At 40.4% G+C, this 17,586-nt stretch overlaps 1 protein-coding gene across 1 annotated transcript in view; it reads right to left on the minus strand.

Moving 5' to 3' along the window:
* man2a2 (mannosidase, alpha, class 2A, member 2) overlaps positions 1-17,586 on the minus strand; it is a 37,612-nt gene that overhangs the window by 15,541 nt on the left and 4,485 nt on the right. The window contains exons 2-15 of the mRNA XM_060853537.1: positions 17,003-17,257; positions 14,261-14,405; positions 13,374-13,545; positions 12,777-12,904; positions 11,403-11,576; positions 10,925-11,111; positions 8,737-8,914; positions 8,114-8,316; positions 7,317-7,499; positions 4,941-5,055; positions 4,123-4,190; positions 3,857-4,022; positions 1,158-1,394; positions 602-724 (exon numbers count right to left, since the gene is read on the minus strand). Coding sequence (XP_060709520.1) covers positions 602-724; positions 1,158-1,394; positions 3,857-4,022; positions 4,123-4,190; positions 4,941-5,055; positions 7,317-7,499; positions 8,114-8,316; positions 8,737-8,914; positions 10,925-11,111; positions 11,403-11,576; positions 12,777-12,904; positions 13,374-13,545; positions 14,261-14,405; positions 17,003-17,257 — 2,334 coding nt within the window. The remainder of the gene's footprint in view (positions 1-601; positions 725-1,157; positions 1,395-3,856; positions 4,023-4,122; positions 4,191-4,940; positions 5,056-7,316; positions 7,500-8,113; positions 8,317-8,736; positions 8,915-10,924; positions 11,112-11,402; positions 11,577-12,776; positions 12,905-13,373; positions 13,546-14,260; positions 14,406-17,002; positions 17,258-17,586) is intronic.

Raw genomic sequence — 17,586 nt, forward strand, 5'->3', positions numbered from 1 at the left:
TATTAAAGGTGGTAGCCACTAGGTTTCTGCTATTTAACTCTGGCTGCCACAACGGTGAACAAGTTCAAAGTATACACAGAAGGGACAACCTTGTAGCTTATATGCCACACAGACTCATAAACATATGTTGCAGGGCAGAGAGAAGGGTGCTGCTGCTGGACTAGAGTTACTATAGTTTTTCTATAGGTTACAGGTATAGTTTCCTGCTAAGGAAGACCTTACAGAATCTAATGCTGATTTCACAACTTCATGCCCTGACTTAAATATTGTGACGTTTTGGAACACGACCAAAACTTTAGTCAAGACTCCTGTATTAAGGAACGAACATGAGTTTTCTTTTCTACAGTTTTCAAACTTCCTCTGGAATCTATTAAAACATGAGCTTTCTGTCCATTGAATGTGAAATTACACTTGATAGCATTTTTATATTAAGTAAAACTCTGCTTCCGAAATGATGGCAGCGTTCTGTTCTTGGTAGGGAACAGTTTTGCCCAGGTTTGATAGGAGATCTCCTATGTGTAAATATCCTAGCAAGTGCAAAAGCCTCCACCACCTGTCCAACACAGTAGGGTTTGAAAGTTGTTGCTTTAAATTCTCATACTTTAGCTTCACCATCAGGAAGGAAGAGATATGCGCCACTCTTATCCTTAAATGACCGTGTCCCGTACCACATGAACTCCATCCGCACCTTCTGCTTCTGCTGGTCATCTTTCCGTTTGATAGTCTGAAAGTAAACAGCAATTACTGAGCAAAATAAGGAGGCAGATAAACTAACATGGTTATATTCTAACCAATACCAGAAAAGGAGGGAATAACATGTACCTGAATAAAAGTTCCTCAAAAAAAAGTTTTAAACATTAAAATTACAAATTATACAACGGCTCAACCTTATTCCCAATCCAAATCTGTCCATAAGTTGCAACTGTGTGAACCTGTCATTTCCTATCTTTTTAGGCAAGCTCTGTAACATAAGCTGTACTATGTATCATCAATAGAACTTTGAATGCAGGAAGTAATGGTTGCTCGCACTTTTTAATCCAAGTAAAATGGACCAAACGCTTTCAGCTATTCTCAACAAATCTCTCTATTTACAAGTAGAACATAGGTAGGTCAGACTGTTCTTTGGTAACTTGTGCCAGTCCTACTGACATTCTTACCTCCATTAATCCTGTCACTCCATTAAACCACACTTGCATGTGCTGATTTTCGATAAAGAAATCATCAGTTGATGACTCCAAGATCTTTACACTGAATGGCTCCTTCTTGCTCACAGTCACATCTCTGTTGCGCAGATAGATGACCACATTGGATTTTACCGTTGCACGGTAATTAAATGATTCAGTCAGCTGAAACACAGCAAGACTCAGGGCAGAGAGTCGACAGACAAAGGAGATCTGTGATGGAGGGGAGAATGTATATCAAAGCAGGGATTATTTGGAGAAAAGAATTCATGCTACACTGAATAAAGGAGCATATTCATCACTTTTGAGAGTTGACTTTACGCTTTGTAGTGTAAGTACTCAGTGGCGTCACCGAAATCTTTCGTGCATTAATACCAAATCAGTCACATTCAGAGAACAGGGAGAGAAGGAAGGAACATATTTGTGGCATAAACTAACATTGATTTCTGAACTAATGCTGTGATACGCAAATTCAAAAAGAGTAAGCTTCATCTTTATAATGTATTATGCCTTCAGTACATCACAAAGCACTCCACAGTCAAGTAATTGCTTCTGGTGCATAATTATGTTGGCAATTAACACACAGCAAGACTTCACAAACACTAGATAAAACTGATGAGATAATCTGTTTATAGCACAGTTGGTTGAAGGATGAATATCCGATCATGCCTCCAGGAGAACTCTCTACTCTTCTGCAAGTACTGCCAAGGGTTTTTTTAATACGATTCATTCAAAGAGAAAGAAAGAGTAGTTCTGAGCTAAAAGTTTCTTGGATAATGTAATGTTTAAAGTCTGGTTGAAGATTTGTAGCTCGGGTGTCCGTTGTTGTGGTTCTGTTCGCCGAGCTGGAAGTTTTTGCTGCAAACGTTTCGTTCCCTGGCTAGGGAACATCATCAGTGATATTGGAGCCTCCTGTGAAACGCTGCTTTGATGTTTCTTCCGGTATTTATAGTGGTTTGTTCTTGCCGCTTCCGGGTGTCAGTTTCAGCTGTAGTAGTTTGTATGTGGGGTCCAGGTCGACGTGTCTGTTGATGGATGTTCTTGCCGCTTCCGGGTGTCAGTTTCAGCTGTAGTGGTTTGTATATGGGGTCCAGGTCCATGTGTCTGTTAATGGAGTTTGTGGATGAATGCCATGCCTCTAGGAATTCCCTGGCTGTTCTCTGTCTGGCTTGTCCTATGATGGTAGTGTTTTCCCAGTCAAATTCATGTTCCTGGTTGTCTGAGTGTATGGCTACTAGGGATAGCTGGTCGTGTCGTTTTGTGGCTAGCTGATGTTCATGGATGCGGATTGTTAGCTGTCTTCCTGTTTGTCCTATATAGTGTTTTGTGCAGTCCTTGCATGGTATTTTGTAAACTACGTTAGTTTGGCTCGTGCTGGCTATTGGGTCCCTTGTTCTAGTGAGTTGTTGTCTGAGTGTGGAAGTTGGCTTGTGTGCTGTTATGAGTCATAAGGGTCGCAGTAGTCTGTCTGTCAGTTCTGAGACGCTCCTGACGTATGGTAGTGTGGCTAGTCCTTTTGGTTGTGGCATGTCCTCGTTCCGTGGTCTATCTCTTAGGCATCTGGTGATAAAGTTGCGTGGGTATCCGTTTTCGCCAAAAACGGATACCCACGCAACTTTATCACCAGATGCCTAAGAGATAGACCACGGAACGAGGACATGCCACAACCAAAAGGACTAGCCACACTACCATACGTCAGGAGCGTCTCAGAACTGACAGACAGACTACTGCGACCCTTATGACTCATAACAGCACACAAGCCAACTTCCACACTCAGACAACAACTCACTAGAACAAGGGACCCAATAGCCAGCACGAGCCAAACTAACGTAGTTTACAAAATACCATGCAAGGACTGCACAAAACACTATATAGGACAAACAGGAAGACAGCTAACAATCCGCATCCATGAACATCAGCTAGCCACAAAACGACACGACCAGCTATCCCTAGTAGCCATACACTCAGACAACCAGGAACATGAATTTGACTGGGAAAACACTACCATCATAGGACAAGCCAGACAGAGAACAGCCAGGGAATTCCTAGAGGCATGGCATTCATCCACAAACTCCATTAACAGACACATAGACCTGGACCCAATATACAAACCACTACAGTTGAAACTGACACCCGGAAGCGGCAAGAACATCCATCAACAGACACGTCGACCTGGACCCCACATACAAACTACTACAGCTGAAACTGACACCCGGAAGCGGCAAGAACAAACCACTATAAATACCGGAAGAAACATCAAAGCAGCGCTTCACAGGAGGCTCCAATAGCACTGATGATGTTCCCTAGCCAGGGAACGAAACGTTTGCAGCAAAAACTTCCAGCTCGGCGAACAGAACCACAATAATGTAATGTAATTTTCTTCCTGTGCTGGAATGCCTTAATAACATGCTAAAATCTGGCAGGGAGGTTGAAAACTCCTGACTTTTACTCATGAGTGACAGAAGCTGCAAGGGAATTGTATTGAGAAGTCCTTTGCCCCATTACCAATGCAGAATCCCTTGAATCTGAGGTTCGAAGGGTGGAATCAATAGCTGTATCTCTATGCCCAAATAGACACAAAAGATTTCACATCTCAGACATTATACTTTACTGAAATTCTTCCATCAATCCAGAATTGGATTCAAATTCATGTGGACCAAAAGTCAGTTCAGTACCTGATATATGTCAGTTACCATATCGGTTGGTGATTTCCACACAGCGCTGACCTGCGTGGGAAGAATGTTTCCATCGATTAATGTAACCCTGACCTGGGCAGAGGTAGCAAGAACAGAAATAACACAGGGGCGTTCTTGCTCAACAGGATTAAATACAACCACATATCTGCAAAAATAAAAAGACAAGGAAGATACATCATGAACACTATTTTAACATACAAGAATAGGAGATCTCATTGGGTGAATTACTGTAAAAATTGATATACCTGGGAAGAGACTCCAGCTTTATCACCACCTTCTCTGGTAATGTGTCATGATTTTGCCGTTTATCATCCTGAAATTAACATTGAAACAATATAATTCATTAACAAGCTAAGTCTACTAATCGCTAACTATGACTAAATAAATACATGAAATATCAGGCTAACCAATAACTAGAAACGTCCAGAATCAGACATTTTCTCTCAGCACAGAGCATGAAGAACAGAGAGAAAAATTATAAACCCTTTCCAATACATGTTTTGTGAGCAATGACATAAATCACATCCTTGAAATCACTATTACCATTGACCAACAGTTTTGATGCCTTCAGAATGAGCCCTGGATATTCTGTACATGATTAAATTAAATAAAATTTGTCTCAGGAGTATCCTGTGGGTCAAACCAATTGCCCAGGAGATTGTTGACCTCAGACAAAAGACAGAGCAATCCAGAAGTTGAAAATTATTTGCTTGCATTCATCACCTGCCTGCTTTCATCTGATCTGGCCAATAACAATATTCAAGTGTCACACCTGCCTGTTGCACATTGTAATAAACCCAGACTCCAGCCCAGGTAGCCTCTTGTGCACAAAATCACTATGCTGTTTTGAAGAATGAGATGATGCAAAAGCATTGAAGCATTTCAAATTCTTATGACTAATCTGCATTGAATTCTAAGGCACTGCAATTAGCCTAAGAATGGTAATATATTGGCTAGAGGACAGACCCCTGCAACTCCATTCTGAGCTTAAAAATACATGTTCATCTTAGTTTTGGTTTTAAGAGAAAAAATTATACTTCATAAAGATCAAAAGATAACTTACCATGTGCAGCAGAAGTGATGACTGGTCATATTTGTAGTCTCTTTTGTCCCGGAGTATTAAGAAGTGAGCTGCATTAATTATCACTCGTTTCAAGTTCATAAGGGAGTGAAACAATCTGAAAAAAGGGGTGGAAAAAAGAAACTCTTTTGTTTACACCACACCCATTACAGCTTCTGAAAACTTACATTCATATGATGTCCCTCAGTCCCCAAAAACAGAGTATTGATTATAAAGATCTATCATTTTATCTTAGCATTCCTGACTGTGGACTAAAACAGAAAAAAAGGACAGTTCAAAATTAGGTGCCATGAAAAGAATTGCTGCACTTGAAAATAAGCTACTGAAACACATCAAGAACATAAGAAATAGGAGCAGAAGTAGTCCATTCAGTCCATCAAGTCTATTCCGCCATTCAATCAGCATGGATGATCTGGTAACCCTCAAATCCACTTTCCAGCCTTTTCCCTATACCCTTTGATTCTCTGATTAAAAATATGTCTTTGTCTTGAATATACTTAATGACTTAACTCTGACAGTAAAATTGAGACACTTGACAGTGGTGTTCACACAGACTGCTGCTTTGTTGACTGGTGGCAAGGAGAGAAAATATGTTTGGAAACGACACTCTACTGCCATGAGCATAGAGCAACATTTGCCAGCTATAAGTAGCTGACTGGATTCTGCAAATGCAACCATGCATGGATGCGAAAGGTCATCAGCCTGATAACTGCAAGGTGTTCAGCTGCCCAGAAATTTGTTATGAACGAAACACAGAAGTGTTTTGTGCACACGCAAATCTTGCGCTCTCTGCACAGTAAAAGGTACCTAAAGCATGAAGGAATCCAATTATAAGCATAAGGAACATCATGAACTGTGTGGATCAACGCTACTGAATCGTTTCCCCCCCAAGTTTGTCCCCCCAGCAAGTGAGCAACACCAATTTTTCTATTGGTCTGTATGAGACATTAGTGTTTTGAAAAGGGAGTTAGAGTTTGAACTAGTTGAACTATATTTTGATAGCTCACAGATGTTTACTTGTTATTTCAATTTACTTATATTGTATTACATAGAAATTCTTAAGTACAGAAACCAGGTCAGTATCTCTTGTTAACTTGATTCCAACAGATAAATCAGAGTTTTGGACTTGAGATTCAGCGCACGTTCTTAATTAGGTTGTAACCTTACACAATGCCCCATCACAGTCTCAGAAAGCAAGTTTTGAGAAGATTTGTAGCTCAGATGGAGGTTCTGGATGCACAGAAAACCGTGCAAGGTCTGTAACAAACAATTCATTAGACAAACAGACAGAAAACTAGCCACAAAACAACTAGCCACAACTAGTATCCTTACATACAGATGAGGAAGGACACCAATTTGACTGGGACAACGCATTCACCCTAGGACAAGCAAAACAGAAACACGCACGAGAATTCTTAGAAACATGGCATTCCAACCGGAACTCTAACAACAAACACATTGACTTGGATCGCATTTACCACCCTCTGAGAAAAAGAACAGGAAATGACATCATTACCCCAAAGAAACCCAAACATATAAATAGAAAGCAGGAATCATCAGCAGTGCTTTGTCCAGAGGCTCACTAAAGATGTTACCTAGTATAGTGACAAAATGTCTGAAAATGAACCTTCCAGCTCAGCAAGCAAACCCACATACACAGTCTCAGAAAACCTAGCATTTATACAAAATTCTATCTCAGCTCATGAATGTCATGCGATCCCAAGGGTTACAATCACAGATAAAGGGAAGACCATTTAAGACTGAGAAGGAGAGAATTCTTCAGCCAGATAGCGGTAAGCCTCAGAGTGGTTGAGGCCACTGAATGCTCTCAAGAAGATAGACAGAATTCTTTGGGCTAAAGGGGTCAAAGAGGACAAGGATGGAGGGCCAGTAACAGAATACGGATTTAGATAACTGGCCACGATCTCACAGAATGGCAGAGCAGGCTCAAAAGGACTCAATGCTCCTATTCCTGCTCCTACTTTCTATGATTCCAGATCTTCATCTCTCCAGGCTTTTCATTTTAGCATGAGAAGCAGGAACATTAGCTGTGTTTACTTGGCAGCATTAAGCTGTTAAAACTGAAGTTCAGTGTTCTTCATAAATCACAATAACTTTGCTATTGTTAGGCAACAGAAACGTTCATATGAAAATAAAAAGTAAAAGATTTGTTTTAAATTTGGAGATCCTCAACCTTCAGCATTTGCAAACCTATGTTTTGCTCACTCGATACTAGACAAGCAGTGACCTAGTTTATATGGATTTCTTGGTTAAGTTAAAGTTATACTAAAAGATAATTATTTGGCAAACATAAAATGGAAGTTTATTTCATTTCACAGAGTGCATAGTGACACGTACCGGATCCCATAGTCAACAACCACCACTTCTTTTGAGGTGCCAGTAATGGCATCATGGTGCTGGAACAAGCCTATGTTCCGGCGAGCTTCTGTTAGTGAGCTATAATCAGAAACTGGGTATTTACTGTCTGCACCAAAGCGTCGAGCGTGATTTAAGGCAAAGCTGTAGAGGATCTCAGCTGCTCTGGAATAAAATTAAAGGCTTTTTACTTAAGGCTCGCACGAGTTATTTAATAAAAATGCCAGTGCACATTTATTGACACAGAATTTTATAGAAGGAAGTCATTGAGCTCAATGCAATTCAGCCAGTTCAGAGCTTAATCCCAATCCCTTATACTCGCCCCATTTAGCTTAAACATCACCCTTTGTAATATATTTATCCATTTTCTTCTTTGAAAGTTACTCTGCTTCAACCGTTCTAAAAGTCCTCTGCTTTTTTTTTTAAAAAAAGCATCTCCTTTTGTTCTATAGAAAGGCGCCAAAGTTTCCATACCTTCTTCTGAACTAAAATCTCCCACTGATAAAGCTTCCTTGCATCCTTTCAATAAGCTGATGTAGTTCCTAAAGTTCAGAGCTCAAATTCCTATTGTTTGGTTAGCAAAACCTATATCTTATTCTCCGTATTTCACTAACACTGTCTATCACTCCAGGTTTACCCATCTCTGTCCTCTTAGATTCTTGTCTCTCCCTCCAAGACTCAATTATTAATTGGTAACATCTTTTAACACTCCCTTTACTCTTTTCAACCACATTAGAAAAGAACTTTAAATACAACTGCTTACAAACATGGCCCCTTACCTGAGGTGCGATTCCAGGACTCTGTCTAGATTCTTATAGAAGGGTCGGGAGGTAAAATATCCACTCCAATAATGGTCCTCACGGTCAGCATAGGTGAAGAAGTCTCCACTGAGGATAGGGTAGGATGGAGGCTTGCTACCTGGGCTAACACCGTATTTTTTATAGACAGCATCAAAGTACTCAGATAGTGTTCCAAACTGCACCTGGTAAATAAATGGATATTCAGAACACAGCAAAGACAGACACCTACATATTGGAGACACAGTTTCTCTAAAAATTCCCAACCCCCAAGACATTTGCATCTATCAACTTAGGCGCATTTTATCACAGATACACTTTCAACATCTTTCCCAACAAACTTCATTCACGTGAGAATCTGATATTCAAATTTGGAAGACATCACAGTTAAGCCAAATTTGCTCAAGCTTCCAGGTTTGCCCAGAAACCTCAGAACCTCTCCTTGCCTAAGCTGCTACAATCAACTGTTTCCTCTCGGTTGCCCTGCCTGGCGAGCTAGATAGCTCAGTAGATGGCTCATCAAAGCAGAGATCTGCCTGCTCTGTACAACTGGTAAACTGTTGGAATCCAGACAGCTATATTTCTCCCTTGACACAGACACTTACTTGCACATGAAGCTCAGGGTGAGAGTTCATGTAGTCAAAAAGTTTTGCATAATTCTGGAACTGCTGGTCCCACTCCAGAGCATTGTCATAACGAAAGTCATCTCCAACTGGAATCAGGACCACTTTGCTCTTGAACAACTTGGACTTTTTCCGGTATTGATCCAAAAGCAAATTTGCCCTAATAAGTGGGAGATAAGAATCTGCACTGAGAATGCAACCAACATATGTGGAAGGAAGACAAGAACAAGAGTCAGTAATAAGAAAAATGATACTGTCAATTCACTGAGCATTTCCTCATAGGAAAGTAAAATTACCTCCAGGAAGCAGCACCATGCTAATAGGAGTTGGGATATGAAAATGGGGAGTAAGCAACCTTGTTAAACAAATCAAAATGAGATGTTATAAATACATCTGCACAGACTATTTTCAACCTTTCCCATTATAAATGTCACGTGGTAAATATTTCCCACTAGTGGAGGTGCTATAGTGTGGCCAGCATCAAGTCATCAAAGTTCGACAGATTTAGACAGATTATTTCCAAGGTGACAGTGTATGTGGAAATTTATAATGGAAGCAGATAGAGATAAAATCCAGGACATTAAAACAGCAACTAAGTAACACTTGCACAACTTGTTCTAATTATGTATGCCCTCTAACAAATTTATTTTCACTGAAATGCAGAGAAGTTGCAATACAGAATTTGCCATTTAACTCAACCAGCCATGTCAACCTTTACACTTCTCGTGGGAACAGTGCCATAATCATATTTCAACACATTCTTCCCACAATGTATTTTCTTTCATCCACCTAACCAATACCATCTTTACGATTGATTTTTGCCTGAATCACCAACTGAATTTCACAGGTTTGTAACTCAAGAAATTTCAAGTGCATCTTCCATTTAACCTATTTCCAGTGCTCCCTTATCCCAGAACCCTCAATCACTGATAATAGTCTGCTATCAATCCAACCCCACTTTCTTTTAAAAGCACTTCAATCATGTTGCCCCATAATCTGCTATGTTCAGGCCATTTAAAAAAAATTCCACATCTTTATTTTTTCATACCATGTCTAAACCTTCAACTGCCTATATATTTTTTATATATAGATATAAAAAAAGGAGTCGCTACAGCATGCCTGGAGATGTTTGAACTGAACAACTAGTGCAGTCATGGCGCGATTGCTTAACACCCAGTATATCAGCCAACCAAAAGGAGAAAAATACAAGACTACAATGACTAAATGTTACCTGGGGCAGAAAGATTCCACATCTGATGTTTCTACGTGGAGTTAGCTGATCTGAACTAGATAGCAGAATCCAGCTCATTAGTAATCTGTTATCTTTTGTTTTTACCTGTCTCTGGGCCCCATCTCCACATATTCCATTCACTGGCACAACCCCCGTCTCATCAATATAAAAACGATCTTTTCCAGATATTCAGTTCTGATGAAGGGTTACTGGACTTAAAACATTTTCTTCTCTGTAGATGCTACCATACCTGCTGAATTTTTTCATCACTTTTTGTAGCGGAATTCTACACCTGGTATAAAAAACACTTGGTGGATTTAAATCAAGAAGAATAATCAATAACCAAGTTGCAATTCTACTTCAGGTTTTTAAATCAATGGTGGCAAACAGGAAAACTGCACAAGAAAGACACTCTAAGCCAACTACTCTAGCGCATCCATCAAGAATTCAGGCAGTCCATCACAACATCCAACTGGCTCTTCAATTATTGCAGGCAATTTCACTTCCAATATCATCCTTTCTTGCCTCCAACATACCTGTTTCACAAGTTGATCACAGTAGGGTATGAACCAACAGCATGGAAATTCAACAACAGAAGATGTGGATATTTTCAAACAAATTAAATTTTGAAAAAGAAAGCAATGCTCTCATGATGACTGCACAAAACTGACCAAACAACCATTCAGTCCATCAAACTCCAACCAATTATAGCCTCGTGAAAATGGATAGACTGGTGTTCATTAGCTACAAATTGGTGTCCAAGTCAAGTAATGGCGAAAATACACATACCAGCTAATGCTGACTAGTTGGGATGAAGATTAAGCATTTCCCTCAAAAGATAAAATTAGAGCTTTATCCTATGAGTAATGAGAGAGGGCAAAAGAAGAGAAGAGGAGAGAGAGACAGATCAGTACAGTTGCCCATTTGGTTAGTACGTACCTCTCTGCTACATTGATACTGGTTATTGGTTTCGGTGGGATTTTCCACGGACAGCTGATTCGCCCTCCAGGGAGGCGCCTGAAGTCAAACTGGCAGCAGATTTTAGGATCAGGTCCACAAGTATGAGGGACATCATAACTGTAGAATGGCATTAGATGACAGAAGATATCTGTGCTTGAGTCAGTGTCTGAAACAAGATGTGGGGAATAAACCAAAATGCTCACTTTATACAGAAATGGATTTTTAAAATGTAACATTTTAAAACAAAACATTAACAGGATGGCTCCCGCTCCCACAAATTGTGCAACTTTGTAGAGATAAAGTAAAGTAAAGAAGATTGTTGGAAATGCACAGGGGCAAATGAAAGAGATAGCCCCTTTCTCAGAAGCTCTGGACCGTGTGTGTGTTTCCAGTTGTGGGGGGGGGTTATTTCAAGTTATCATTCACAGGACTACCTTACAATGCTGCTTTCACCTACCCCAAGTCTGCCTCCACATGAATTCCAAATTTTTGGTGGCTGAAAAGTGTTTTTTGATGGAGTAATGTACTCGCTGGATCAGCATACTGGTTAGGTTCGCTCGCTTGAGCAGATAAGACATGGTTGAGCTGTGTCCAAAAGGATCAATCGCCCAGCCAGATTTGGGAATCACTCCTGCAAATATAAAGTGTAGGAACATCTGATTAGGACGAACATACTAACAAAAAGGTAATTCAAGGTAATTTAGACACGTGGAGTGAGTGGAAAAATATATGGCAAATATATCATGCAGTTATAGGCAAAACAAAAGGCAGAATACACTTAATGGTGACAGATTGAGAAATGTTTATGTACAAAAAGACCTGGGATCCTTGTACACCAAATCACAATGCAAGAATTCACTCGCAGCAAGAGTCAACAAGGCAAATAGTCTGTTGGTCTCCACTGCAAGAGAATTTGAATACACAAGCAAAGGTAATCTCTGGGCTGTACAGGGCCTTGTTGAAACCAAGTCTGGGAGTACAGAGGTTTGGTCTCCTTACTCAAGGAAACATGTACTCTCCATTGATGGAGTACATCAAAGATTCACCAGACAAATTTCTAGGATTGCAGATTTGTTGAATGAGGAGAGACTGGATTGACTATATTTGTTTTCTTTGGAGTTCATAAGGAGATAGGATTCCATTGAAACATATAAAATTCTGACAGGGCCAGACAGATTTGTTAGGATTAGGATCCTAGCCAAAAGAACACTGTCTCTAGATGCAGAGTAGACCATTTAGAACTGAAAAATGTCTTCACTTTTGTGAGTCTGTGAAATTTGCAACACCAATAAGATGGTGGAGACCAAGTCACTGAATACATTTAAGGAAGAAATGGACAGATTGCTAGGAACAAAATGCTTCAGGGAGATGGGGAAGAGTACCGAGCACAGCATGGAAAGGATCAGCCATGATCATATTCTACAGTGGAGCAGGCTCAATGGCCAAATGGCCTTCTCTTCCCCTATTTTCTACATATTTAACTTGTGCTGTAATTGTTCCAGCAGTGTTTATGGAAGGTGCTGTAGAGGGAGCTTTACTTTGTACTGAACCCCAAGCCATATGTTTCCTAGGAGTACTTAATGGAGACAGTGTAGAGGGAGGTTTCTAGATCTAACCCCACATTATTCCTGCCCACATACTGTTTGATGGGACTGTGCAGCGAGTTCTATTGGCTGTATAGACAACACTTTACCATGTAAAGATCAGTGGTGACTATGGGAAACATTTCAGGATTAACACCCCATAACATGTGCAAAATTCACACCAAATCACGTCAAGTCCATAAAGTACTGCTATGTCAACTGCACAACTCATCAGCATGGACTCGTACCAATGTTTTTCTCCATCCACTGATGTCCTTCGATTAACTGGTCAATCATTGCAAAATAGTGCGCATTGGCTTCATCTGTCATGACCCAACCTCCTGTCACAAACTCCAACTGACCATTAGCTGCCAACCTGGTGACCAAACCAAACAACACATATTCAAATAAATGTCCGTCTAGTGAGCAGCATATATTAAACTCAAGTTATTACTTAAAAACTGCCCAATACAAATGAATGAATTCTCAGAAGCTTGCTGCTGAGATTAAACACCATTAATACCAATTTCACTTCAGCAAGGTAACAGGCTAATAACGCTTTTATTGAATTAATTCTGATTACAATTGGCCCCAGCACCCAGAAGATGAGATGAGGAAAAGAATGCAAAAATTTGCATCAGCCTCCAGCAACCTCTGCTGAGGCAGGACCCAGGTGATCTACGATGCTTCTGTAAATCAAGAGCCTGCCACTTAATCTTGGCTTGATGATTGCTTGTCTAGGTACACTCTGGGAGGGGGCACTCAGGCCTGTGGAATCCTTGCAAGCATATCAGTGCCTTCATCCAAAAGAATTAATTTAAGCATAGCCAAATGCCAGATTGTACCTGCGGACAGCAGCCCTTTTCTGAGTGTCTATGTTGTCCCACCATTTGGAGAAGAATGAGATTTCTGCCCAGATGAAACGGCGCTTTGGGTCCTCCTGTAGTTTCAGCAGCATGTTATTCAGAATATGCTGTGTCTGGTCCTGGTAATATTTGTCAAATGTTTTTATCCAGCCTATACAGAAACAAGAGTTTTGACTATCAGGTTCTTGTTGCTTTTTCAAATCATTCAGAAATAATCCTGAGTATTTTACATGCAATGCTACTTTGGAGTGCAACAATGTTGCTATAACATAGCTCACAGCAACCCACTTGCAAAAAAAATCCTGTAAACTACAAATAGATGAATGATAAGGTGTAATGGCCCAGGTATCAGAACTGGTTGCTTTAGCCCTTCCATACACACTAATGAAACATCTGACACCCACTGTAACCAGAGGAGGCAGAGACACCCTCAGTTTAATTTCTCAGCAAAAAGACCAGCAACGCAGCACACCCTCACATTGCATTGGACTGACTGCAGAGATCCTGAAATGGGATTTGGATCCAGGAACTCTGATGTAGGAAAAGGTCAAAAAGAAACAGGTCTCCCCAGCAACTAGCTGCTATGAATGTAGTAGGTAAAGGCTTGTATTACCAGCTGTATGACAGGACAACAGAACTAAGATCAATATGTAAGTTGCATATACACAGGCCAACTGACTGCAAAACATATAGGTCACATGTCAAACTTAAAAGATAATAGAAAGAATTAGTCAGGTTCCAGTAGTTTTTTCATATATTATCAACAAATACATTACAAAGCAAAACCTGTTCAGTCTTGAAGTCTACTCCCACCCCTACCCACCCTCACCCACAACAATGAAATGAGTTTGCAGCGTTCCACTCACCGGGATCGTTGTGAGAATGGGGGACAACATAAACCTGTAATGGGTCATTATCCCATTCGTGTGCATCGTATGTGATCTCAAAGCCCTGCTTCCAAGCACCACCATCCACATTATCAAACTTCAAAAGTGAGTACACATCCAGCATCTGTCAGAGTAAAACAGCAAGAGTTTGCTAAGGATCTTAAAAAAAACATGGAGGCAAGTTTGGGCTACTACCAAACTTAGAAACAGTCGACTGCAGAACTCTGCACTGCATCATTTGCTCTAGCTTCAAGTCATAAGTTCCAGCAGGATCCAGTTATTGAGTGAACACATTAACCCCAATTATCAGTTTGATTATGTGTCCTTTGAACACTGCAAGGTTGGCTTTAATTGTGTTTATTTAGAAGGCATATTTCAAACATACACAGAGATAACTCCAAATAAAAGCTGTACCCAGAAGGCAGCACTAATGACAACTTAAAATGAAAAAGGTTGAGCAGTTTTGCAGATTTCACCTCCCCAAGGACACATTCACAGTACTCTGGATTATTAGTCTTATCTTGAGCTTGTCATTAGTGAACATTTCACATTCTAGAAATTTAAAAAAAATTAAAGCAACTCATATTGGTAAAAGACAATTGCACAACCTCAGCAGAACTGGTACACACTGAAAGGCACATTTGGAATATATAGGATTGACAACTTTTATTTTAGATGTTCTGCACTTAACCTTATTTATTTTAAATTACTACTGACAGAAATATAAAGTGAACAATACTTCAGTAAATATGGACACGCTGTACTATCCAACTTCAAACCACAAACCCAGATTTCCCAAGAACAGTAACCAGATGAAACATTACAGATCTGAAGAGCAAGTCATATAGGGATTACATCATTTGAATAAGGTATCTGATTACAAACCAACCACAAAAGGTTGCTTCTGAGTGCTGGGTTATCAAAGTTCCTTTAATCTGCATTAGTGCCTATTTACCCAAGTACCTGACCAAGATAGCAGGTTACTCAGATGACGTTCAATGTAATTGATAACACATTACATGCATTCACATTATCACAAAATACATGTGCACAAGGAAAGCAGTCTTCATCAGAAAAAATGAACTAACAGTTCATCCCGACAAATGCCAGCTATTAGATTTAGCTTTGTAAATAGATTTGTGGTGGATGTTGAGAGATACTGGTGAGGCTACTTTTATTGGAGAAAGGCAGTAGGAGTGGTGACAAGCTGTCTTCCTGAACTTCCCAAAGCCCTGAGGTATGGAGCTGCTGCAGTGATATTAGGAATGAATTTCCAAGTATTGATGCAGTGATGAATGAATGGTGAAGTACAGATCAGCATGGTGCAGGACTGGGAACTGAATTTCAAGGTGATGGTATTGCCATGACATTGCTGCTTCTCAGTGATGCAGCTTGGAACAGGACAGCTATTTTATTGAGGAGAAAGTGAGGACTGCAGATGCTGGAGATCAGAGCTGAAAATGTGTTGCTGGAAAAGCGCAGCAGGTCAGGCAGCATCCAAGGAGCAGGAGAGCCTGATTTGCTGCTCTTTTCCTCCTTGGATGCTGCCTGACCTGCTGCGCTTTTCCAGGACTCTCCTGCTCCTTGGATGCTGCCTGACCTGCTGCGCTTTTCCAGGACTCTCCTGCTCCTTGGATGCTGCCTGACCTGCTGCGCTTTTCCAGCAACACATTTTCAGCTCTGATCTCCAGCATCTGCAGTCCTCACTTTCTCTTAGAAGATTTTAACCTAATCCGAATCCTCTTCCTTGAAGAAGCTCTCTTCCTCCCATATCCGAAACGTTGACTCTCCTGCTCCTTGGATGCTGCCTGACCTGCTGCGCTTTTCTAGCAACACATTTTCGGCTATTTTATTGATCCAATCATCTCCTTCACACATCTTCAGGCCCTCTGCATATACCAGAAGATATTGGGAGTATTTCCAAGAACAAACTTTTATTAATATATAATTTGTCATGTTCTCAATGTGCTTTACAACCAGAATTTTAACCACTTTGTAAATAAATATAGCAGCCATATCACAACAAGGAGGGTTCCACAACGAGCACTACTAATCAGTTAGAGAATGTTAATTAGGAGAACATAACCACACTCTTCAAACATTTCTATTGGAGCTTTTATGCACAAGCTTTTATGCTTTTAGACAGGACCTAAATGAAAAACATCATCTCCAAAAGTGTAACATCACCTCAGTATTACACTAGAATGCCAGTCTTGATTGGGTCCAAGTCCTAGATTGGGGATTAAACCCATGATGTTCAATAAATTAAATTGCGACCAACTGCACCCAGTTGGCATTTAATACTCCCACCCAAAGCTTTGCATGCAACATGATTTCTTGCATTTTCACAAAAGTGACATTCACCATTTCATCTGCTGCAGAGTGGCTGGTTGCCAGGGACTGGGGGTGCCTGATGGCATGTAGCATGAATCAAACCTCAGAGAAGGCCTAAGTGGGGTTGGGCAGTGGTGGTTTGGCAATGGTGGTGGTAAAGGGGTGGTGAAGTGGAGGAAATCTTAAAGGATTATGACACCTGGATGAAAAATTGCAGTCATGGTGAAACCTGTCAGTCTTTCATTAAGGTGATTCTTTCTTTTGTCACAATAGGAATCGCATCATGTCAGAAGGGGTTTAATTAAGACAATGTCATTGATCCATGCAGATTAGTAAATACAATCCAAAAGAAATATGTTGCCCCAATGCTTTATTATGTTTCCCTACCTGCAGGTCTGTTTGTTGTCTTTTATTCCCAAGAGCAAACTGACAATCCTGTGGCAACACAGTCAGAAAGGTTGGGTGATTGCCTCCAGGAAAAGACCAGGAGCCATTTCCTTGGTAAGCAAGCAGGCCAGCGAAACCACCGGCATTTTCTGTCAGCTCCAGCACAGAGTCCTTAATGTGACTGATTATCTGGTGATTTTCTTCCAAAAGCTGCTCCAACTGCTCAATGCGATTCTGCAGTACTGAAATTTGACTCTGCATTGGAAACCAAAAAAAAAGTCAAGAAAAGATTACTCAGGGGATTTGACATCTATTTTACTCTCCCAGCTCGGTACCATTTAGAATGGTTGAAAAGCAAACCTATTGGACAACTACCCAAAATGTTCCAACAATAGTCATTGGACTCAGGCCCCTGAGTTATAAGATGTTGGAGAAGTAAGCCACTCAGCCCATCAAATATATCCCACCTTCAATGAGATAATGACTGACCTGAAAATCCTCAACTCCACTTTCCTGCTTTATCCCATGATCCTTAATTTACTTAGGCGATTTAAAATCTCGGTCTTGAATATATTTAACTGCAA

Source organism: Hemiscyllium ocellatum, chromosome 42 (assembly GCF_020745735.1).
Source record: "Hemiscyllium ocellatum isolate sHemOce1 chromosome 42, sHemOce1.pat.X.cur, whole genome shotgun sequence".
NCBI lineage: Eukaryota > Metazoa > Chordata > Chondrichthyes > Orectolobiformes > Hemiscylliidae > Hemiscyllium > Hemiscyllium ocellatum.